We start from the raw sequence: 25,367 nt of genomic DNA on the forward strand, positions 1-25,367 counted from the left end.
GAGATTAGCTAAAGATAGTGGAGTTGCTCGCTCTGGACATTGCCCTTCTGATGGGGTATAAAACTTGTCTGCTGGAGTCAGTGCATCTTTGTCAAAAATTGAGAAGTTAATTATAGAAAGAGCTAAATTTAGAAGTTCTCTAGGATTACCTGTGGCTCACCCTTTCTTTTGTTTTTGGAGAAGCATCTTGATATCTCTGTTTTTCTATTGCCTGTCCTTGAGAATTAAAGCGTATGCCAATGGTGTGTAAAATCTTATATGTGCACAAAAGTATGCAAAATGTTTAGAAGTATATGCAGGTCCATTATCTGTTTTTATTGCTTGTGACAAACGCATAATTGCAAAAGCTTGTGTAAGGAATTTAGTGACTACTTAGGTGATGTCTTTTGCTGCTGATATTGCAAAAGTATATCCTGAAAAGGTGTCCACTACAACATGGATAAAAGACATGGATAAAAAGACACTACAACATGGATCAAAAGATTTATAATGGGTCACATCCATTTACCAAATTTCATTGTGTCTCAAATCATAAGGGTTTTTTCCTGGAGGGAGCATAGGAGTGTGGAAAGGAAGGCAAACTGTAAAAACTCATGTTTTACCTTCAAGTATCCATCTCAAAGGGGTAGCACTAATTTCAGCTGCTATTGATTCCCCTATGCCAGACATATACGTATCTGCCTTAATCTTTGGCCAATGACTGGGCCAATTGGCACTTCTAATGACTACAATCTGCACCCACGTTTACCAACCCTTTCAATGGTATGCCATTTACATAGATAGGAGCATAGGACAGTCAGCTGTAATGGCTGCAGTCCAGAAGGCTGTCTGTTTCTCTTCAAGGAAAATGTATAGAGAGCATTGTCAGGGTTAGGAAAAGCCAAGGCTTAATTATAATTTGGGAGCAGATCACTGAACTTTTAGTAACTGTGTAGTACACATCTCCTTGGTTCTTTATGGAAAAAGAATTGGATCTAGAGGAGTGGAAATTAGTAGGAGAGCAACTATGTCAATTCCAATGAAAATGGACCTGACTCAATTTCCCAAGACACACTTAACAGATGGAGAAGAAACAGATAGATGGCAATGAGCACCTGGAGAGAGACAGAAAAGGAGAAAAACCTCAAAACAAAGGAGAAGATTTAAGAAACATCTGACACTGAAAGAGCATGGCTGATAATGAGACTGCTGCAGGACTTGAAAATCAGCAGGGATTACTGGATTCCCTAACATAAGATGAGACTATTGCAGGACTCCAAAGCATGCAGGAATTATTGGATTCCTGGCACATGAAATAATAGACAATAGATTACTTTTGGACTATTTCTAGGACTTATGGACATGTATAATTCCTCATGTTGATTCATGTTATTTGTTACATCACTACTAACCTGTGCTTATGTAATTTATGTAATTATGTGTAGTACCTCCCATATTGATGGATTTATGTATACCTGTTTTAAGAGTGAGCCCCTTCAGAAACACGTTAATCTGATTTGATTTCCCATTTTCTCTGATGTTTTCATCTCCTTTCCTGAGATGTCAGGGAAGGCGTGATCACCTCCTTTTTAGGGTGTTTTCACTCCTTTTTTTGAGCAGTCAGGGAAGGTGTGATCACCTTTTTTGGGGTTCTCACCTCCTTGAGAAGTCAGGGAGATCATGACCACCTATTTTCTAAATCAAAAGAAAGTTAGAATTCTTACAAGGTGCTAAATCAGTGGAATTTTTAGAGAAGAGAATATTACATTTTGGTGCTCAATGTGGGCCTGACATAATCCTAATTTCAGTGGAAAAGTCTCTGATTCTGATCTATCAAGATGTAATGTTCTTCAGAGGTGAAATGGCCAAGCTTACTGTGCCTGGAGGCAAGGGATCTGTAGGCCAGACAGGAACAGATTTCAGCTCTCCAGGGGATATCTCAGTATTCCCCACTGCATATAACTCTATTCTCCCAAATTGTAATTGCCTTCTCCCATCAGGTTGCTTCTCTGCTGATTGATCATGTTGTGGTACTGAACTTCTAAAGATTCTCTGGGTGTAACTTTTGCTGCCATCATACCCCAAGTGTTTTTTGCCCCTGGTTATGAGGACATGGGGGGTAGGCAAAATTGCTTTATGGACGGTACTGATGGTGTCATTCCCCTTCCCACTCTTCCTTCTCCAGCCCATGAAAGTGGGAGAGAGGAGGATCAGGAGATGGGCAAAACCCTAAGGGTGGGTGTATGCAGAATTGAAAAGGAGCTTTGAATGTAAAAAGCACCACACCCCTTCTCATCCTGCACGGTTCTTAAGATGCTTAATTCCTTTTCTGCCCAACTCACCACTGTACTTAATATACTTAATTCTTTTCCCAACCAAATAGCCCTGCCCTGCAGACCTTCTAAAGCAGTAACAAGCAAAATAAATCAGTAAAATTCTATTTAAAAAAAAAAAAAAAAAGACTTTTTTAGCTCTTCCCCCATGTGCTATACTTTCTGGGGATACAGTCACCAACTCTCTGCTTGCCTTTCTCCTCAAATTTCTTTGACTGCCAAGTTAAAATCTTTCCTCTTTTTAAAACTTGTAGGATTCCTTAAACCCAGTTTGTATTTATAACCCATTGTGTTAAGTTAGTTCTCCCACTAACTTCCACCTCTCTGGCTCTCATCTCCCTCTCTTAAAGAGACAAGGGAACATGCCCTTCTGAGCATTTGAGAACTCATTGATCTGGTTCTGAGTTACTAACAAACCTTGCTTCTCTGTTAACCTAAATAAGCATGCTTCATACTTCCTTGTAAAGGGAGTCTCATTTTTTGTTATCTGCCTCATTTTGGCTGAAAAATGAAAGTGATTCGATTAATCCTTACCAATTTTTCCCACTTGCCTATTTTTATACTTACCCTATTTCGGGTTAAAGGGACTCTTCTCCACTGAACTCGGCCTGCATTTCTAGGGCCCCACCTTTAGGACGTTGGGATCAGCCAGAGTCCTTGGTCTTAGTGAAGGAGTGAAGGACGCAGGACAGTTACCAAAAGACTGGTCAAAGATGGAATCTGGCATTTGAAGTTTGGAGCCTGAAGTCTTCTCTATGTCTGTGGCTGAGAGCTGTGGTTGAGAGAGTATTCTGTGTGGAGACTCCCTTAAATATCTTAATACCATTACATCACTATAGGACATTGAGCAACCATTATCTCAGCATAGAGAACTATAATCTCACACTGTGTAGGTGCTTAACTAGACCTAGACTCCAGTACACCTTTTCAGAGTTCCTGCCCTCTACACTTCCTTCCCTATTTAATGCTTCTATGTCAGTTCTTCCTTCTATAACTTATTATATATCATAACTACTATTTTTATCTTTTCTTAGTTTTGTTTTTTAGAGTTAGATCAAACTTAGCTCTACTTCAGTCTTTTTTTGGACTACTCAATTACCGATGTCAATCTAAATATGTGGTTTATATTTCCAAATATAAAACATAAACAATTTTTCTTTATTGAGTCCCTTGAAATCAGTTTTTGATGTTAACTCTTATATGTCAGATTTTCTATTGAGTCAAAATATTGAAAATCTGAACATTCATTGAATTTTCATTTTTTCATTCAATATTATACTTAATTTTGCTGGATATAGTATTTTTGACCACAGGCCTAGGTTTTGTTTTTTGGAGTTTTGTTTTGTTTTATTGTTAATATGTAATATTTCAGGGCCTGTGATCTTTTATTGTAGTTGTTGATAAATTTTATACAATTCTAATTGTAGTTCTAGCATATTGGAAGCTTTTCTTTGGTTTTTGTGAAAATTTTCTCTTTAATCTTGGGGTTTGGAAATTTAGTAATAATGTTCTTATATGTTTTCCTTATGGGATTTCTGTGAGGTAATGATTAGTTATTTTTTTTGTTTGTTTGTTTTTCTACTTTCCTTTCTTGTTTCATCACTTAAAAAAAAAATTGGTATTATTTTCTTCTTGATCTATTCTGCCAATCTGTTGTTTTTCTTATATTTCAAATTCTCAATTTTATTTTTTATTCTTGTTATTTTGTTTTGTTATTTCTTCATCTCTTGTAGCTAAAGGAACTTTCCCTTTCCGAATTCTAATTTTCAAAGGCTCATTTTTCTTCTTTAAGACTCTGGATTTCCTTTTCTAGTTGATTAATTTTCTTTTCATAATCTTATTTTTCTTGGATGGCTTTTTCTTTGTTTTGTTTGTTTTTCTTCAATCTTTTTCATCTAATTTTAAAGGTTTTTTTTGAATTCTATAAATTGTTTTTTTCTGTGCAAGTAGCCATTTAATGTTATTCTTTGAGATAGAAGAGACCTTTTCGTTTTACTATCCCTGATTTGTCCTATTCCCTCAGTGAGTTTTATGTGCTCAAAATTGTTTTCAATTATTTATTTATTTTTTTGTTTTCCCCAGCTATACATAAAAAAAACTTTTTTTTTTTTTTAATTTTTCCTGGTTATACATGTACTTTTTTTTTTTTTTTTTTTAAACATATTTCCTTATGAATCATGTTGGGAGAGAAAAAAAAAGAGAGAGAAAAACCATGAGAGAAAAATAAAACAGAAGAAAAAGAAAAAAAGTGAATATAGAATTTGTTGGATGACATTTATTGGGACTGCCTTGGATCACTGATTCACTGAGAAGAGCCAAGTCTGTCATGGTTGATCATGGCACAATCTTGCTGTTATTATGTACAGTGCATTCTTGGTTCTGCTTGTTTCACTCAATATCAATTCATGTAAATATTTCCAAAGCTTTCTAAGATTTTTTAATGGAACAAAAATATTCTATTACTTTCATATACCATAATTTATGTAGCCATTTCCCAATTGATGGGTATCTATTCATTTTCCAATTCTTACCCACCACAAATAGAGCTGCTACAAATATTTTTGCATCTTTGGATCTTTTTCTTTTCTCCTTGGGATACAGACCCAGTAGTGGCACAAAGAGTATGCACAGTTTTATAGCCTTTGGGACATAGTTCCAATCATTTTTAATGAGAATTTATTAGTATAATCATGTTTAAGCCTATGGTGGGAGATGATGGTGCCTCTGGCTTCCCTTTAGATCTCCCCTCTGACCTGGAAGCCCAGACCAAAAGCTTTACTCTCCTGCAAGTGTCCACAGCCAGTAGCATCCTGTGTATGCTGTTTCCTTTTCACCAGGTCCAGGTCTCAGCAGCAATGCTTCCTTAGCAGCCAAGATTTCCTCAATCTTCCTAAATTCACACTCCAGATTTCTTACTCAGTCTAGAAGGTGAAAATCTGTGGATTCTGTCTGAGATTAGCTCTGAACCTAGCTACCAACTTGCTAATTCAATGGAGTGATATATACATTGCACACCAGGTAAACAACGGGGGTATTTCTTTGGGTCTTCCTGGATTGTCCCAGGAAGACTTTTTGTTCTTTCCCAGCCTTATTTTATTTTCATATGCCTAGGTTCATCCTGGGATGCAATTGTGTTTTTTTTTATTTGTGGGGGGAATCTGGAGAGCTTGGAATTTTTGACCTCCTCCATCTTCCTGGAATGCCCCTTTCTGGACCCATCTTAATTTTAAAATTTAAAATTAAATTAATTAATTTTTAGAACAGAGCTTATTACTTCATAAAACAGGTTGATTTTTTTTTTTTTTTTTTTTTTTTTTTTGCCAGGAAGGACTTCTAATTCAAATTCTTTGGAAGCACTCTTTACACTGTGTGCAACTTTGCCTGCCTAAAACTTCTACTTATCAAACCTATTTCTTATACCAAAAAAGAAACATAAAATGTATAAAGTACATATATTATCTTTAAATGGTTGAAAATATTTCTCCTTCCAATACTCTCTTCTCTTCAAATGGCAAGCATCCCAAGTTGTTTATGTTGTTTCTCTCATAATATGATTTCAAGACTCTATCTTCAGTTAAACAAACTCTGATTATGTATGAGGAACTTAACTCCTGGGGATATATTTTTTGTTTTTGTTTGTTTGGTTGGTTTTTCCTCTTAAGGAACTCCCATTTTAACTGGAAAGAAGACATCAAAGGAAATGTGTAAAATCAAGTTAAATATACATTGCAAATATATGGTAATCTAAGAGAGAAGATATTAGCAATGTGAGTTTGGGGGAGGAGGAAGACTGATAAAGGCCACTTACAAAAAAAAAAAATGAGCTGAATGTGAAAGAAGCTACGTAGGCTTTGGTGAAGAGGAGAAAGGAGAGCATTAGTTGGAGGGAGTAAAAGAGGTGGGCAATGTGCAGTGAAAGGTAAAGAGTCTGAGATAAGTATCTTGTGTGGAATAGCAAGAGAGTCACTATCACTTCAATTTAGGGACTATGGAAGATAATTAATTTGAGAAAGAATATATGGAGAATTCACATAAGATAAGCACTTACATGGTGGTAAGAAGGAGCAATACAAGAATATTCATTCTCGAGGTTACTATTAAAAACTTCAAAACTGATTGGGAACATGGGAGACACTGGCACAGGACCACCCTACATGGCATGCCCTCATGGTGCTGTGCTCTATGAAAAAAAGCACAATTGAAGTAGCTTTAAAGAAATATGAGATATGCAAATTTATAAAATCCACCCCAAATTTTCACATTGTGCTCAATCTATGGTAGAATATTTTGAGTTTGTATTGGTATGATTGTAATGCTGGAGAAACTGAGCAAGATTAGAGAACAATTTAATAATTTATTTAAATGGGAGAGATTTACTTGGGACCAAATGGATCCATGGTTTGATCCCAGGGCTGAAGGAGACTATCATCTCAAAGAATCCAGCCTTGAATATCCGATAACAAGATTTTTTAATAGGGTAACAAGAAAAATGTCATAAAGGGGGGAGATACCTGGATGGGGATGACTTAATGGGGGGAGGAACTTAGGATGAGGATGATATAATGGAGGCAAGCATAATGGAGGGAGGTACTGGAGAGGCTCCTGATATTCTAATGATGTCTAAAATGGATAAAGACCTTTATCCCATCAAACATTAAGAGGGAATGACTATAGCCTAAGATATAAGACCTTTATCCTAACATTAAGAGGTAATGGTTATAGCCTAAGGTAGAGTAACTGAATAGGACAATTAGGGAAACTGGGTCAGGACATTAAAAAAGAACTGTGGCACTACATGATCAGCCACCGTCAGATACACTGTACTGAGATCCTAACATAATGATGTAATTTTGATCTTCTTAGAGCATGAAGAACAACAACCAACCAACTAGAAAAAGAATGAAAAGGCCAGAATGGTCCAAGCTGTGAAGGGCTTTAAATTTAAATTTAAATTTAAAATTGTAGGTATACTACAATTTTATATTGGATCTTGGAGGTAATAGGGAGCCACTAAATTTTGTGGAATTCATTGAATACTGGTTACGTTATTTCTTCAATGCCCTTTTAAAAACATGGTGCCCAGAACTCAACACAATCTATTCAATGTAGTTTGATCAGTAAGGAATATAATGTGACTGCTACTTTACTCATTTGAGCACTATATTTTATTAATGCAGCCTAAAATTCAATTAGTTTGGGGATCATATGATTCATTAAACTTGGTATCAATTGAAAAGCTCATTTAAAAAAAAAAATATGAATTGCTATCTTTCTATGCCTCTCCTCTTCAGTATCCAAAGAATTGATTATTGAAATGTAAATGGAGGAAATTGGGACAATTAAGTGGTGCAGTGAATAAAGTACTTGACCTGGAGTCAGAAAGACTCATGTTCCTGAGGTAAAAACTGACCCCAGATATTTACTAACTGTGTGATCCTGGGCAAGTCATTTAATGCTTTTTGTCTCAGTTCCTTCCTTCATCCATAAGGCAGAGGTGATTGATCAGACCTGAATTTTAGGGAGACCAATTTGACAGCTGAGTGAAGGAAAAATGTAGTAGGGAGAAATGAGGCAAAACAAAAAACCAGGTATCACAGTTGATGATATGGGACCAGAGAGAATAAGCATTCTGTTTGCATGACTAGGAGGATGGTGGCAGCTTAGTAGTAAGGAGAAAGTGATTAAGATGGGTGAGTTTAGTGGGGAAAATAATGAGTTAATTTGGAACATTTTGAATATAAGATTTTTATGGAACTTGAGGTTCAAAATGTCCAGTTCACAGAGTATTGAGGTTGTAAGTCAGCAAAGAAGTTTAGACAAGGGTTGCTTTTGCCTTTATTTATATCCTTGTACTTGGCGCAGTGTCTAAACATAGTAAGTACTAAATAAATAGGTGTTGATTTATTGCTTTTTTGTTTTATGGTATATTTCTCTATAATAATTAATAATGATCATGCTCTAAGTGAGAGAAATAGTCTACTAAGCTAAGCATTTAACTGCTTATTCTGAGTGCCATGAACTTTTTTTTCCCCTTATCTAAAACTAACTGCATTTGAAACTTGAAGAAAAAAAAAACAAACAAACATGCTTACAAGGAATTTTTAGTAGATTACTAAGGGTATAGGACTTTGAAATATAATAACTTGAATGGCAATTAGAAAGACTCTAAATAATGTTTAGAAGGCAATCAAAAGTACTAAAGATAATTAATGAAAAGAAAACTAGGACAGCTTATCAGCCACCAATACATTCACAGCCGTTTTCCTGCATTCTTTCCTTCATTTCTTTAAAGATAAAACCTCATTTCCACATTACTTTTTTTCACCTCAGTCAGCATATATAATTTTGATTAATGGTCATAATATTGAATATGTTGAGATAAAACCCAGGAACACATTAACGGACATTCTGGGTTTTTGTGCTTTGTGGCTAAGTACTTAGATTAAGGAGAAATTGGAGAGAAAAATAACTATTTGGCCATCATCCTTTCCCCCTTTTTGCCAGAATCAAACAAAAAGAATGTAGTACACACACACACACACACACACACACACCACTGTTATATGATATTTTTCAGCATTTTCACTAAGAGCCTCAGAGTTCATTAGCATTTCAAAAGTACACAAATACAGATAACAAATATTAGGATCAGTTATTTTCCCTTTTTGAGGGTCAGTCAAAAGTTGCTCTATTACTTATGCTTGCAAATTGACATCATTAGCATTCAAGGGGAGGGAGGGAATCAGTTTTGTCCTCAAACAAGACACACATTTACTGATGAAAGTCTATGTTCTAATGCAGGTCAAAAATGTAATGAAAAATATCATGGCTGGGTTGCAGCAAACAAACAGTGAAAAGATCTTGCTGAGCTGGGTACGTCAATCAACTCGTCACTATCCACAGGTCAAAGTCATCAACTTCACTACAAGCTGGTCAGATGGACTGGCTTTTAATGCACTCATTCACAGTCACAGGTGAGGATAATTTGTAGGATTGTATTTGTTTTACTAAATAATGAATGTCTGGCAGAGGAATACAGAATGGATAATCATCCAGATACATGCTTTCAAGAGACTAAGTTGTGCCATGTTATGCTGCTTTGGGACCTATGCTTCCATCATGACCATTGTGGGTCATGGAGTAAAATAGAGAAAACTTCAATTTTCTCACATTATTACAGAGCTTAATGCATAATTCTGACTGAAATCAATGGGAAATGGGTTTGCTGTGCACATATTGTGTAAGCCTATCACTCTCTAAGTGGGACTTTATATAAAATAAACCACAACCCATTCTCTATCTATATATCTCCATAATGCTTGCAAGGACTACCCTCTTTCATACTTCCTTAAATGCTATTCAAACATATCTTCTGAAGGTTCTGCCTCTGAGCCTGATTATAACATTATATAAACAAATATGAACATGTATATGTGTATACACATATGTATATGCTGATATGTACAGAAATGTATATATATTCATATATGTGTGTGTATGCATATACACACTCATATGGAGTGGGTATGTCCCTTAAACATATGCTTGTTTCTCTTTAAATTTATAATTTTCATGGATTACAATTTCATATTGTTTACTCTCAAAATGAGATGAAGGCTTTATTTTAAAAAGAAGTATTACAAATTAAGAGACATTCTTCATAGTTAAAAATTAAAGGGGAAAAGGCTCAGGTAGCTATGTCTCAAACACTGTTGTTACATCTTCTCCTCTTTAAGGCTTTGTCCCATCTCTCATTGTCACTTTTGCTACTTATTCTCATCATGTAGTCTATTCCCCTCAATCAAATACATTCCTGATCCTTGACCCCTTAAACTGTCTTGGAGTCTTGGAGTGTATGGTAACCACAAAACTTTTTTTTTTTTTTTAATTATTATAGCTTTTTTATTTACAAGATATGTGCATGGGTAATTTTTACAGCACTGACATTTGCCAAGCCTTTTGTTCCAATTTTTCCCCTCCTTCCTCCTATTCCCCTCCCCCAGATGGCAGGTTGACCAATACATATGTTAAAGTATAAATTAAATAAATGTATACATGTCCAAACAGTTATTTTGCTGTACAAAAAGACTCAGACTTTGAAATAGTGGACAATTAGCCTGTAAAAGAAATCAAAAATGCAGGTGAACAAAAATAGAGGGATTAGGAATTCTATGTAGTGGTTCATAGTCATCTCCCAGAGTTCTTTCACTGGGTGTAGCTGGTTCAGTTCATTACTGCTCTATTGGAATTGATTTGGTTCATCTCATTGTTGAAGAGGGCCACATCCATCAGAACTGATCATCATATAGTATTGTTGTTGAAGTATATAATGATCTCCTGGTTCTGCTCATCTCACTTAGCATCAGTTCACGTAAGTCTCTCCAGGCTTTTCTGAAATCATCCTGTTGGTCATTTCTTATAGAACAATAATACTCCATAACATGCATATACCACAATTTATTCAGCCATTCTCCAACTGATGGGCATCCACTCAGTTTCCAGTTTCTCGCCACTACAAAGAGGACTGCCACAAACATTCTTGCACATACAGGTCCTTTTCCCTTCTTTAAGATCTCTTTGGGATATAAGCCTAGGAGTAACACTGCTGGATCAAAGGGTATGCACAGTTTGATAACTTTTTGAGCATTGTTCCAAATCATTCTCCAGAAAGCCACAAGACTTTTTAAATAAGCCTGGTACGCTGTTCATGCCTATGCTGGCTTTTTTTTTGGTTCACTCTTTATAAATGGGAAAAGAAAAGCTTAAACTATTCCATGTTGATGACTTATTTAATATTCTTCTTTTTCAAAGTAAAAACTTGAAATATTCACATATTTTAGTAATGTGATTCTGAGCATTGTATCTTTTGATATCTGATTCTCTTTGTACATGAGATTGTTTTTTTTTTTTTTTTAAATATGGAATGTCTGTCCTTGACTCAATGCTAATCTCTCTAGATATCTGAATGTTTTCCATCTCCCTTTTTCAAATGAATAACCCATTAACAAGTGTTTTGTGTATATTATGTTTTTTGTTTTTTTTTTTTTTTTTGTCAAGTGCCTCCTTCCAGTAAATGAATATCCCTTCATAAATAATTCTTATGGACATTTTCCATTGTTAATCTTGAGAAAGAGATGGAGGAGTTTTAATTTTCAAGGTGTTTGCTACTGGCTAATTAGAAATAGGTTTTTGTCTTTTAGTGTCTAAAATGAAATAAGTGTGTGACTAAGCAATAACAAATAAGCTTAATATCAAATATATGCTTTAATAAGTCATTTTATAAGGTTTGTTGTTGTTGGGGATTTTATTTGGGGGAGTGAGTAGGTTTTGCTTCTTTGACTCATAGGAAATTTATTAAGGTCTTGTAGTACTGGAGAAACTGAGGTGAGTAGAGAATGGTTTAATTTTAAGTGGAGAGATTAATAAGCCATCTGACCATATGAGAATATGCTCCAAAGCACATGGTCCAGAGAAACTGAGGTACAAAGCTAATATCGTGTTTTAACTAATTAGGATTTGTAAACATGATATAGAAGCCAAACATGCAATTAGCCTGCTACCTTATCTAACATCTTACAGCTGTTGTTGTCTTTACGCAAATACTTCAAAGACACAAGCAGGGAAAGGAGTAAACCTGGTACTATCGAGATGGGGAGCATAACTCAGTCCCTGTCAGGTCACAAAAATTGTTCTAGGGAAGGACAACTTGTTAAGATATAAAAACATAATTGGAGCTTTGACAGGACAGGAGGCAAGATAGGAAAGCCTAAGGGCAGGAGACTGGGAGGCAGGGGCAATAATCCAGGTCAGGATAATCTTGAACAGAGATAGAGTCACAGAGGTGGGCACCACCAGAACAATGTTTTTCTTTGCTATCCTTCATTTTGTCAGAATGGTATATGAAGGATCCAGAGCCTCAAAGGCTCAGGGCCCTCTTCCAAACTCAGTTTCCCCAGACTTAATTTCAAGAAAAAGGGGAGGGATCTATTATCCAGGGCTGAAGCCACTAAAAGTTTCATGTTAGAATTATATCAAGAGAATAGTGTGGTATAATGGAAAGGGCACTATGAAGTCAAAGGACCTAGGTTCAAATTTCACAATTGATGTGTGCTATCAATGAACCCTTCAATATGATTAGAACCAGTTTAGTTAGATCAACAAGCATTTATTAAACACCTACTCTTTTCCAGGTATTGTGCTAAATGCAATTTTGAAGAATGGTAGAGTTAGAGCTAGGAACAATAAAAAACCATTTAATGTAATTCTCATCTCTGTAGATGAGGAAACTAAACTTATAAAGAATAAGTAAAAATAAAGCTTCTGACAATTATTATAGAATTTTATATGTTTTATTTATTAGCTATTTTTGTAGTTAAAATGTGATGTTTTGCACTAAAAGAATCAGGTATAAGCTTGATTATATGTTTTTCAAATTTCAACTATAAAATATTTCTACATGTTTATAGCCTTTTTTATATTTTAACTTTTGAATGGATTGTTAGAAAAAATCATATATGATTCAGTTGTTTATTATTCACAACACATTTTCTTTTACTAGCCATAAATATTGATTAGATCTTCAAACTGTCTCACAAATGCATATTTACTTAGATGAAATACTATATGTTTACCACAAAATAATTGAAAGCAATACTAATAATTAAATATAAAAATAATAAAATTGAACACAAATAGGATTTTTTAAAATGTATTTTCACTGCCTGCCTGGAGGATATAGCTATGCACTATCTTCAAGAATAGTGATATAGGCTAACTTTTTAAAAGTGAATTGAATCAAATACTTGCTTAGAATCCTTACTACATAACATTTTCTACCAAAAATAATTTGGATTGGGTTGAAGTAGAAGTCTGAACTCTGAAGAGGTACCTCCTAAAACACATAAGAATAAGGAAAAAGATGAAGGAAGAAAAGGAGAGGAGCAGGAGGAGGACAAGAGGAAAAAGAGAAGATAATATATGGCTTAGTATATAGATGAAGCATTGTGACATAGAAGACTTTGCTATGTTAATATATTTAGTGATATAATTTTGAGTAACACTTTCACTCCTCTGAGCCTTCACTTACACATCTGTAAAATAAAGAGATTGTGCTAGATGATCTCTAATGTTTAATAGTACTATTCGTGACCTCATTCTTCTTATATTTTAAAGGAGAAAGAAGCATGAATGTATAGGTCTATTCTCCCCTTAGCTTTTTTTTTCTCTGAGAATCAGGCAAATTAATGTTTTTGGCCATTTAGCTGAATTAATGGTTTACATTGGCATAAAGACAAGAAATTCATTTTCACCTTTTACCTTCCTTGTAAACTTCTTCATCTTTAGAAATTGGATTATTAAAAAAAAAATCCTTTACACCAGTGAATATATCAGCATAGGAAAGGGATTAAGACTGGGCATATTCTTTGTCTTTTTGAGGCTCTGAAAAGAGGAAATATTCTCACAATTCATAACTCTGTTTCCATGTCAAGGAAGATTACCTCTTAGGGCAAAATGTAAGTCTAGTATATCATTCAAGCAAAATATCAATGGTCTGGAAGGTTAGGCAAATATACTATTGGTGTTGAGCAGAAAAAAGCATCTGCCCCATCTTCACTTCTTCAATTCTCCTCTTCCATCCCAACCTCTGCTTATGCTGTTGCCATTGCTAAACTTCCTCCATTAACAAAGATCACAATTCCTTCCTGATTTATGGTGAACAAAATATTTTCTAACAAGCTTTTTATTAATAAAAGTTTTATACACTTAATTAGCCAATTCATTGAACAACAGAAACACTGCATTGGTGTGCCTTTAATCAAAGCCTTTTTAGTGTAGCTTTAGAGAATCCAGGATACCAGTGGAACCAGGACAACCACTGTTAGGTATTATAAGATTTCAGCAGAGAAATAATGTTATTTTGCCTCTTTAGAGAAATGTAAATTTAAAAAAGCAGATCTTTTGCAATGTTATCCTGCCCAAATCCCACTATTTTCCTTTATATTAACATTCCTTCCAGTGACCTCATTCCTTTTTTTTTTTTTTTTTTAATTCCTGTCTGAATACTGATTCTTCCCATTCCCATCACTGTGGGAAGTTCAAAGAAGCAGCTTCATATTTGCGATTGGTCTTATTTCCTCTCTGCCAATGAGTGTGGGCCTAGCAACTTCTCTCTCCTTGGTTATAAGAGAAGTGACCACTCTACCAATTCAATTAACATGGAGTCAACAACTACAATTCTTTCAGTAAAAGTCAGGTCTTATTATTTGTCCTATCATTATATTCCCAAATCCCTAACCTTGATATATGCCTACCACTGAATATTAAGGACTTTTACATTAACCTTACAAATGAAGGGTCCTAAAGATATTTATTTCCGGGTTCAAATGGGAGCTCCCTAAAAGAAGAAATTGCCTCACTTTTCTATATCATCATTTATCACAATAGCTTGGGATATAGTAAGCACTTAAACACTGCCTTTTCCTTATTATTATCAGATGTAATCAATACAACTATCCTGTGAAGGAGGTGTTATTATGATCCTCATTTTACAGCTGAGAAAACAAAGACCCAGAGAGGTTGTGAGCCATCCAAGATCACATAGCTAATAAGTATGTGAGGCATTTTTTGAACTGAGGTCTTCCTGATTCTAGCTACCTGGTATTCTTATCCATTGTACAACCTGGCTGCCTCAATAGCTAGAATGTATTCATTAAGCCCATTAAGGTTTGCAAAATATTTTATATATGTTATCTCATTTGAGCCTTACAACAACTCTTTGAGATAGGTGGTATTATGATCCTCATTTTATACATGCAGAATCTGGGGCTAAGGGAATTCAAGTGATTGCCCGGATCACCTAAATAGTAAGTATGTCATTTTACCTTAGTTTTGCATTCAGAAATTTATAGATTAGATGGTACCTTAAGTTGTGTGGTGGCCAGCAGTTCCATGGAACCCTGGCCAAAAAAAAAGGTCATCCTCTATGGCAGATGCTTGATAAATACATTAATTTATTGATTGACAGCCTTGATTCTGTCTTTTCAACATAATCTTTGTATTCCCATTGTGATCTGCTTCAAATGAGAAATTGTACTAACATTACTATTTGCCTCACAATGTCAAAATATTAGCAAATTAATACGTAATTGAAGTATATTTTAAAGAATGTTCCAATGATTTTTTTTTAATACTTTTTCCAGGCCTGATCTCTTTGATTGGGATAGTGTGGTTCGCCAGCAGTCAGCTGTACAACGATTAGAACATGCATTTAACATAGCCAAAAATCAGTTGGGTATAGAGAAACTGCTTGATCCTGAAGGTTGGTGCAAATTGCATGCTGTTTCTATGCTTTCTTAGCCTATTTACATCTGAATCTGACATTGGCTTAATAGGTACAGACTGTTTTATATATTTTCCTTCTTTCTATGTGATTACTTTTTTTTCTTTTCCATGTTCATGTCATAAATACCCAGTTTAAATTTGCTTTGGTTATTTTTTAGAAACTTTTAGAAGTTTAAGATAGTATAGTCTTGAACTTACTGTGTCAGAGTGTACTTTCTGATTAAGGTAAGCATAAATTATGCTTAGTACTTCAAGAAATTTGGTAGATTTAACTATAATTAATTACCCTCCTTTCCAATTTTACTCATATACTTCTTCTATGAGAGGCATTAAAGCCCCCTGGTTAAAACAGCAATCTATTGATGGAACTGGTAATCATATAATTTGTAACCCTGGAAAAGTTCCTTGTAGCTGTTATTTCTCTCTTCCTACTATAAGTTGTATTGTTGTTTTTAATATTGTTACCTAAACTTTTTTTCTTGAACTTTTCAGGTTCAAATGCATTTTTATTTCTTTTTAATACTATGTGACTCCTAATTAATTTTTATTCTACACAGTAATATGAAAATCATACATTTATGATGATAATGCTTGCAAATTTTCCAAATTTCCAAGTGTTTTTGACAATTTATTCAAAATTGGTGACTTGCCTATTTCTTGAGGAGTTTGAAATAAGTAACTGAGCATATAGGAGAAACAGCTACAACAGAGCAGATAGTCACTAAAGAATTAGGCTGTGAACATGACATGGTTATATGTTGTGTTTTGGTTTTCTTTTTTCCTTAAAGTCTTTGGCTTTATCTAACAGAGCACCATCATCTTACAATAACTTTTTTCCTGCATATTCTCAATTCACTTGAGGTTTTGATGATAAAAAGTAGGACTTCTTATTAAGTCATATGATTAACCTCAACTTTTGTTCTTTATTGATAAGTCTGGAACATAAACATAGTTAATGCTAAAAAGAAAGTTATCAGAAGCCATGTATATGCATATATATGTATGTACATTATGTATGTACATTCAGTATGTTTCTATATGTGCATATATACATACATACATGTTTTTATATCTGTGTGTATAGGTTAATTTATATATACATATGTGTTAACTTTTAAATTTCTGTAATCATTGTTAAGTTTTTGACACTCAACAAATATCCTGACAAGCATTCATTCCAAACTAATTTTGGTCACTCCAAGTGTCAGAATCACTTGCCTTTCCTTTGTCAGAGTAGTTACCTAATCAGAATAGCAATTGGAAATAGCTATTTAATTTTCTGAAAAAAACTTTCCAAAGTATAGGGATATCTATATACAGGAACCCTAGATTATATAATCAGTGACTTTGAATAACTTGAATAGTGAACTTTGAGTAACTTGAATAGTGACAGAACCATTCCCTTCAGCTGAATGAGGGAACATCTAATTACATTTTTCAGAAGTAGATTAAAAGAATATCATTTTAAAATAGTAAAGAGTCAATTAAAAATAATGACATAAATAGTGAATAAAAGAAATTTCTCTGATGCAGAAATGTAAGAGAGGAAAAATCATTCCACATTTACTATTTGAACAATAGTTGGAGCAAATATTGTTTGATGTATTTTGTTTGATTATTCTGTGAAAATATAATTTCACACATTTTATTCAGTTATTTTTTTTCAATTTTCTCAGATTTTTAATGACCCTGTTTGGGGTTTTCTTAGCAAAAATACTGAAGTAATTTATTATTTCCTTCTCCAATTCATTTTACAGATGATACACTGAGGCTAAATTTAAGTTAGTTGTCCAGAGTCACACAAGTAATAAGTATGTCAGCTCAGATTTGAATTCAGGAAGATGAGTCTTCCTAACTCCAGATTCATCACTCTAACTTTTTTGCCACCCAAATACCTATATAGATAATTAGGTGATAGATGAATAGATAAATGAGAGGTAAATACATATAGATATGCACACACATATACCTATATTTACATATACCTATTTTACTGGTTATTGGTGTTTTGGCCTTTTTTTTTTTTTTTTAATAGTTTTTATTTACCAGATATATGCATGGGTAATTTTACAACATTGACAATTGCCAAACTTTTTGTTCTAATTTTTCCCTCCTCCCCTCCCAGATAGCAGGTTGACCAATACATGTTAAATATGTTAGAGTATAAATTAAATACAATATATGTATACATGTCCAAACAGTTATTTTGCTGTACAAAAAGAATCAGACTTTGAAATAATGGACAATTAGCTTGTGAAAGAAATCCAAAATGCAGGCGGACAAAAATAGAGGGATTGGGATTTCTATGTAGTGGTTCATAGTCATCTCTCAGAGTTCTTTCTCTGGGTGTAGCTGGTTCAGTTCATTACTACTCTATTGAAATTGATTTGGTTCATCTCATTGTTGAAAATGGCCACATCCATCAGAATTGATCAGCATATAGTATTGTTGTTGAAGTATACAAAGATCTCCTGGTCCTGCTCATTTCACTCAGCATCAGTTCATGTAAGTCTCTCCATGGCCTTTGGTTTTAAAGAATAAAACAAGTCTTTTGGAATTCTGCATTAAATTAGTATTTTGTGAAGGTATATTTAGAGTATAACAATGTTAGTAGTTTGGAAAAGTATTTCTGAATTAATAATTGATGTATTTCATCATGCATATCCATGCATATCTATACAGAAGAAATATTTCCTTATAATAATTTTAAACTATTAATTAGGCATCCATTTTTACAGTAATGATCTTTTTTTCATATATTAACTTTGAGTTTTAGCTAATTTTTTTTTTTTTATTTAGTTAGTTGGCTTACTTGCCAGAAAAAAAATCATTGTATTGGTTCTTATTCCATCAATCACTTTTTACTTAAAAATAGGCTTTTTGTCACCCTAACTCCTCCTTAACATATTACACTTTAAGAAGTTTTATTTGTAAAGAATAGAAGAATTGGATAATAAAAACTGTTGTTTCTCATTAGATAACTTTAATACCTTTCCAATTAAAATAATTTTCATATATTATATGTAATAAATAATCTTTTTGTTTGTTATTCATTGATTTAATTAACTTCAGAATGGAAATAAATGACAAATAATTTAGACTTAATTCATAAACAAAGAAAATAAAAACTTGGAAAATATTTTGGATCCTTAGAATATTTTTTAACTAATTAGTTTTGTTTTAATCTACTTTTATTTTGTCTTGCTAAGATTAGTTCTACAGATTCCATTTTCTCCTTGGCTAATTCCCTATATCATGTCTTAATAGATTCTTTATTTATCAATTACTTCAACAGTATTTTTTCCTGTTTGAGAGTTTTGGTATACACACATATAGTGTATCCTCCAACTCAGCTACTATGTATATTTTTTGTACATTATGAAGAAGCATTTGGATAAAATTATATGAGACAGGAATATAATGGTATATAAGAGATGGCAATATCTATGGACAATCCTAGATGTTTATTATTAATATTTATCTCATTCTATGACTGATATCAAGTATTATGAAAACATGAAGACTTTTCTCAGTGATAATGATAATAACAAATAATGAAACAAGGATAATATGCCATGCATTTTAGCTATAACTTACCTTGTGAAAGAAGAAAACAAAAGTTTTCTCTACTATTATTTTGCTAGTGCAAAGAAGGGCTAAAGTCTTGAGTGTGGCCCTGAACAGAGGACATTTCATTAATGAGATTGAGCCCTTGTTTCTTCTTTCTTCTTATGGGTCACAGAATATACTACTGCTATTAACTAAGTCACCCATCATCTTTGACATAAGCCCCATCATTGGTGAGCAGTCAGACAGGAGACTGACACTAGATACTATTTCAATAAAATATTTGTCCTTTATTAAGGGGCCAGAACATGTGTCCCATAAGAAAGGTGTGAGAGTATTTATATTCAACTGCAGGGAAGTTGACCTGGTCAGGGATTTTCTTTGATAATCTTCACAAATTCCATAGTCAGACACTAAGGAATATATTCATGGTTGGTTTGCTCACACTGAATTTATTGAAGAATACCTAAAAGTTAAAATTAGCAGTCTTTGGAAGTATCTTAATTGTTTCTATTTAATAACATTGTTTTTTGACTGAGGAATCTCTGAGTTTGCTATTGAGAGTTGTTATATACAGATTAGGATTTCTGTTTTTAAAGTTAATTATACTCTTCTTGTGAGAAATAGGTTTTTGTGACTCATAGGATCTCTTGGCCAAAAAAGTTCATAAGGGTACTTTACTGAATCTTTACTTAAATAAGGTAGGGTTTAACTCATAAAAGCATAGGCTCAGTGTGTGATTGTTTGTTGGGTGTGGATGGAATGGAATGGGGACTTCTACAGCTCAAGTTTCTTGGTGTTAATTAATTTGTACTCACAATAAACTTCTATGTACCCTGGTCATGATAATTTCTTAACATTTCACAGGCATGTTTCTATCCAGTCATTATGCTACAACCTAATTTTTAATACTATCAAAATCTAATTCTAATTATTAACTATACTCCTTTATTTTTCTGCATTGCTTGCAAAATTCATGTATGTATAGATATAAATTTTATTATATATGTAGTAGTATATAAGAAATCTCAGCTTAATATAATACTTTAATATGAAGAAATGTAAATATTCCACTATTCTACATGTCAACATTGACAAAAAATAACCTTAAAACTAGATTAGAGAGGAAGACCTATAGTACTTTAATGCTAAAGATTATTGAATTTCATGAGGTTGGATTAGTTTGTCAGAATCAATATGTCATTTTTGACATTATCTTTCCTCTTGTCAATTAGCACTCATCACTGCTCTGATCCTGACTTTATTCCAAATGAAGTACATAAATCTCCAGTTATCAGAGTTTTGAATTCATGAGATAATACACATGGAGAACTAAAAAACTTCCTTTTATATCCATTCTAGATTAAGTTGTTATATACACATTCATACATACATACACTCACACATACACACACACGTGTATGTGTCTTATGGAATTTTACAGTATTCAAAAGTGGGCTAATGTTTCCTTTTTTAATTATCCCAGATTCTTATATATTGATCTGAATAATAAAGAAATGTCTGTCTCTAATTAATATATGAATAAGATCCATTTGCTTATTAATTCCATTAAGTGATAGAATAGTCTTTACCTTCCTAAATATGTTGGGATAAGAAACGTGAACTGTTTTGTTTTTGTGTGTCTTTGTATTTTTGGATGAACTAGGATCAAAAGCTAAATATCTTTATCCTGAGGTGAATATGGGACAACCTGAATAAAAAAAAAAAAAAATGACAAAAAGGAATTTAGAAAGTTGGTGACTCATTGAGGAGACAATCTTAAATTGGATGAGTTTCACCAGATTTGTAGAGTGAGGAGGACATTTTTTCAGAAAGTCCTAAAAAATAAATAGACTTTGATAATGTTAGAAACAAGACCCAAGACTCAATGTTAAAGTCTGTGCTGTTTTATTAAAAGAGTGAGAGGGACTGAAGGACTGAAGAATGTAGCCTTGATTCTCATGTGAAGCAGAAACACCCACCTAAGAGGGAGTTCACTGTTAAGGAAGGCAAAGGAAGCTTTTCTAGATTTGTCCCCTCCCACTTAGCCTTTAATTGGTTAGAGAAATAGGATGACCTAAGAACATCTTCTTCCATTATATCTAGATTTGTGTTATTGCTCCCCCCAGGCAGAGAAGATACCACGGATGAGCATCATAATCAAGGGCAATAAAGAAAAGACTTCTCCTAGTCATTGCCCTAGCTGGTTAAAGCTAGTTTTTATCCTAGACCCCTCCTCAGAATTATGGCACCAAGTCAATTTCTCCTTCAGAATTCTCATTGATCAGAGATACTTACTATATTATATTACTTGAAACTTACAATTTTCTGTGGAAACTTAACTTTTCAATATTTCTCATTGCCTACTCCAGATTTCTGAGTAATTGAATTTTAACTGTTCTGTGGAAACTTAACTCTAGTTTGCCTCTCACAATAATAGGGAACCATATATATGTAAGAAACAATTTTTATTTTATTTATTTATTTATTTATTTTATACTGAGGCAATTGGGGTTAAGCAACTTGCCCAGGGTTACACAGCCAGTTAAGTGTCTGAGGTGACTTGAACTCCTGACTTTAGGGCTGGTGCTCTACCTACCTAGCTGCCCCCAAGAAACAAAATATCTTACCAAGAAGTTTACTGACTCACTGATGAATTCTGGAAAGATTTTATTTTACATTTTTTCAAGAATGGGTACCTAGGTTAGTAGGCACACTTTTGAAACTTCAAAGCCAGTTTTTTATTTCCTATTTTGAAGGACAAGTCCCTTCTTTGATTTCTCATTAATTGGGTTTCAGAATTTACAGAGCATGATTATCCACCCCTCATTATAGAAAGCAGTCCCTTCCCGCAGAGAGGTCATATTTTTTAGGGGGGATAACATTTGTAAGGACCACAGAAAGACAAGGGGATAAAGTCCAGAGAGGTCTTATTCAAATCTAAAACCTCCAGCTCTGATGACATTCTGTGATTTCCTTGTGGTCCCCAGCTTTTCATATCTTAGATTTCAATTTTCTAATTTGTTTCATTTCTCCATTTCAATTTTCATAACTCTATGGAAACTAAATCTCCATTCAGTTCTTACACCTAGAAGGCTTTACATTGAAACTGTTTAATAAGCACACATGTATATGTATAAGTTTGGGTTGTTAAGGAGCTTCTAGTCTAAAGAAGAATGTTTTGCTTTATTACAAATTTTGCGTACTATAAATGGATTAATACATAAATTTTTAAAATTATCTTGGCAATTGAGTACATTCAAAAGAGTTTTAGAATTAGAGGCAGAGAAACTAGATTCAAATCTTGGCTCTGACACTTTCTATATCATTGATTCAGAACTGACAGTTATTGTCTGTGATTCAAGAAGACAGAGGTAATAGCTAAATATTTTTACCATTATATCGGCAGAAGACAACTAATATTTTCAAGTCAATATTTCTTTTAAAAAATATAGAACTTTAGTCATTAAAATCAAATTATACCATTTAATAGGGTTAAAGCATAATACTAATTGAAAACATCTTTTTAATTTTGAAGTTCATTGGATTGCAATTTAAATGAACAAATTACAGTTGTAGCTGTATTAGAAAGAGAATGAGATACATTAGTGGATTCAAGATTGTCATTTCATTTGCTTAATGTACATTCAGTACAACCTACTTTTATCAGAGAAATTTAGGAACCATGATGTTGAAGTGCTTAAATATCCGTAGTTTATGAGCTTGTCTTAGAGCAATAGCTTGGAGGGCCAGGCAATAATCTCTCTAATAGCATAATTGAGCTCAAGAGTGGGAGGTAATACTGTTTAAAAAATGTTATTTATGTTTTCCTATCCGGAATGTCACTGGATCTTGACCCCCTTGAGCACACTTAAGCTTGTGAAATGAAGTTTGCAAATTATTATACTAAGATAACTTGTTCTGTTACTTGGTTACAGATTATACCCATAGCTATGCTATCCTAGATCAAGGTATGTCATCTCTCCTCCCTAAGAGTATTAAAATAGTTATCTACCCAAACTTCTTGCCTCCTCAAATGTCCTGTAATCTCTTACAAATAAATGAAACCAGTTTAAAATCACTTTATTTTTGTAAATGGTTGGAAGTTCATAGCATGGAGCTTGGAGGAAAAAAATTTCACAAGTAGGTTAAAAATGCAGGGGCCACATATGATCAAAAAAAAAAAATAATTAAAAGTGGAGTTAGCATAGAGATTAGTAGAGATAATAGCCAGAAACCCCATCCAGAGGAAGGCTGGGAGTGAGATGAGGCTATCATGCATGCTTCTAATCCAAACAGCTTTTCCTAGAATAAATACAAAGAATGTTTATTTTCCAAAATCCCTGCTTTTGTCTCCTTGCAAGGGTAGGCTCAGGTATGAAGCAGTGGCATTATATATAGTGAAAGGAGTGATCATATAATGTGGGGCATGCTCCATAATGTTTAAAAGGTGTTAAGCATAGAGAAAAGAAGAGTACAGGTTGAGGAGGGTTCCAGTCAGAGGCATTCCTTTTAACAGGTTTCTCAGAAACATCAAAATAGAATGAAAAACCCATTTTACAAAGAAACACATATCCCTTAGGTGCACAGATGGTACCTGAGGCCAAGTTTTGTAGTAGATTCCTAGTTAGCTGTCCCCAATGATGAATATAATCACTACATTATATCAATTGGAATGTTGTTCTAAGATTATGAAGAAGCTTCAAGGAAAGTAGTGCAGAAGCATTATGAATGAGTTTTCCAGAATAATTTTGGAATGGATATTTTACAGTTATTATATGGGTAAGAGATCCTTTCTGGCAAGAAAACAAGGGATAGTCAGGTTAAAGTTATTCCCCTGGCGGGGTAGCTAATACAAATGGGATGACATCCAGAATGGGTATGGTGAATTTGAGAATGGGACCTTTGCAAATAATCTATCAGGTTGCATATGTGGGTTGATTTAGGGACACTGAAGGCACACCCAGCAGTCCTGAATGCCCCCACTGTCCATGGAGTTCCCTAGTCTGATTAAAGACTAAGGAGTTATCTCCCCACTGGCAGGGGCCCTCAGAGACCAAGAGAGCTGGAGAGAAAATACTAAGAGCAAAGCTCTCATTCTTGGAGTATTGTACCAGGTACACCTGGAAAAAGTGGAAAATAATAAGAAATAAAGTTAATCTTGAGTGCCTCACCACCTTTTGAGTTATTTGATAAGTGAAAACTAGACCACTGACACTCTGCTAAGAGTTGGGCTGGCCAAAAAGAAGTTCTCACTGGTTTGCCTCTGGGATTAGAAAATGGCCTGAGGGTATTTGAAACCACTCAGAAAGTGGTTACATCCCTTTGGGTATAAGAATCTGGAAGCTGGGGAATTAAAGGTGCAGTGGTCAAGGGCAAATAGGTAGCAGCACGGGTAGCTGAATCTGCAAACCTGGTTCCCTTGCATATGTAATAGGAGCATTTTTTGCTGTCAAAAATCTCCTTTCTTTCCATATAGTTTCATGATTGCAAAATATGAAAAACATATTTGGAATTTCTATAGATGTTCTCATTCCTTTCCCCATTTCCAAGAAAATCCATTTTCTTTTGCATTTCCCATTTGTAAACCATTCACCACTGAGTGAAACACCAAATTTCTTTGAGAAGTAAGCTAGGGTCTGGGATAAGGTTCAAGAGCCTATGTCAAAGCCCCTAGGGCTTGGCCCTGCCTTTCATCACTATAACTGTTTGTAAAAGGTTTTAGGCAGGGCTAGGACTGGGTAAGAGATTAGTTTAGCTTTCAGGGTCTTAACAAACTGATAAGACTGTGTGGGTGTGGGCAGTTGGGTGGCACAGTGAATGTGCCACTCACTGGCACCTGTCCTGAAGTCAGGAGGACCTGAGTTCAAATGTGATCTCAGACACTTATTATCTCCTAGTTGTGTGACTCTGGGCAAGTCAATTAACCCTAATTGCCTCAGGGAAAAAAAAAAAAGTAAGACTCTATGGGCCTTTAGACAAAAGAAATTTATAGCACTGGGTGGGGGAGGGAGACTGGAAGTTAAGGGTTTGTCCAAATGTGTGTGTGGGGGGCTGTCACAGAAGCCCTGAGCTACCTCCTCATTATGGTATGGTATTATGCAATGGTATGCAAAAGAAAGTATTTTTAAGATTTAGAGTAGAGAA

At 34.2% G+C, this 25,367-nt stretch overlaps 1 protein-coding gene across 1 annotated transcript in view; it reads left to right on the plus strand.

Moving 5' to 3' along the window:
* DMD (dystrophin) overlaps window positions 1-25,367 on the plus strand; it is a 2,117,885-nt gene that overhangs the window by 380,092 nt on the left and 1,712,426 nt on the right. The window contains 2 exon segments of the mRNA XM_074300855.1: window positions 9,114-9,286; window positions 15,512-15,630. Of these exon segments, the coding sequence (XP_074156956.1) occupies window positions 9,114-9,286; window positions 15,512-15,630 (292 nt within the window).

Source organism: Sminthopsis crassicaudata, chromosome 3, assembly GCF_048593235.1.
Source record: "Sminthopsis crassicaudata isolate SCR6 chromosome 3, ASM4859323v1, whole genome shotgun sequence".
In the NCBI taxonomy this organism is placed as follows: Eukaryota; Metazoa; Chordata; class Mammalia; order Dasyuromorphia; family Dasyuridae; genus Sminthopsis; species Sminthopsis crassicaudata.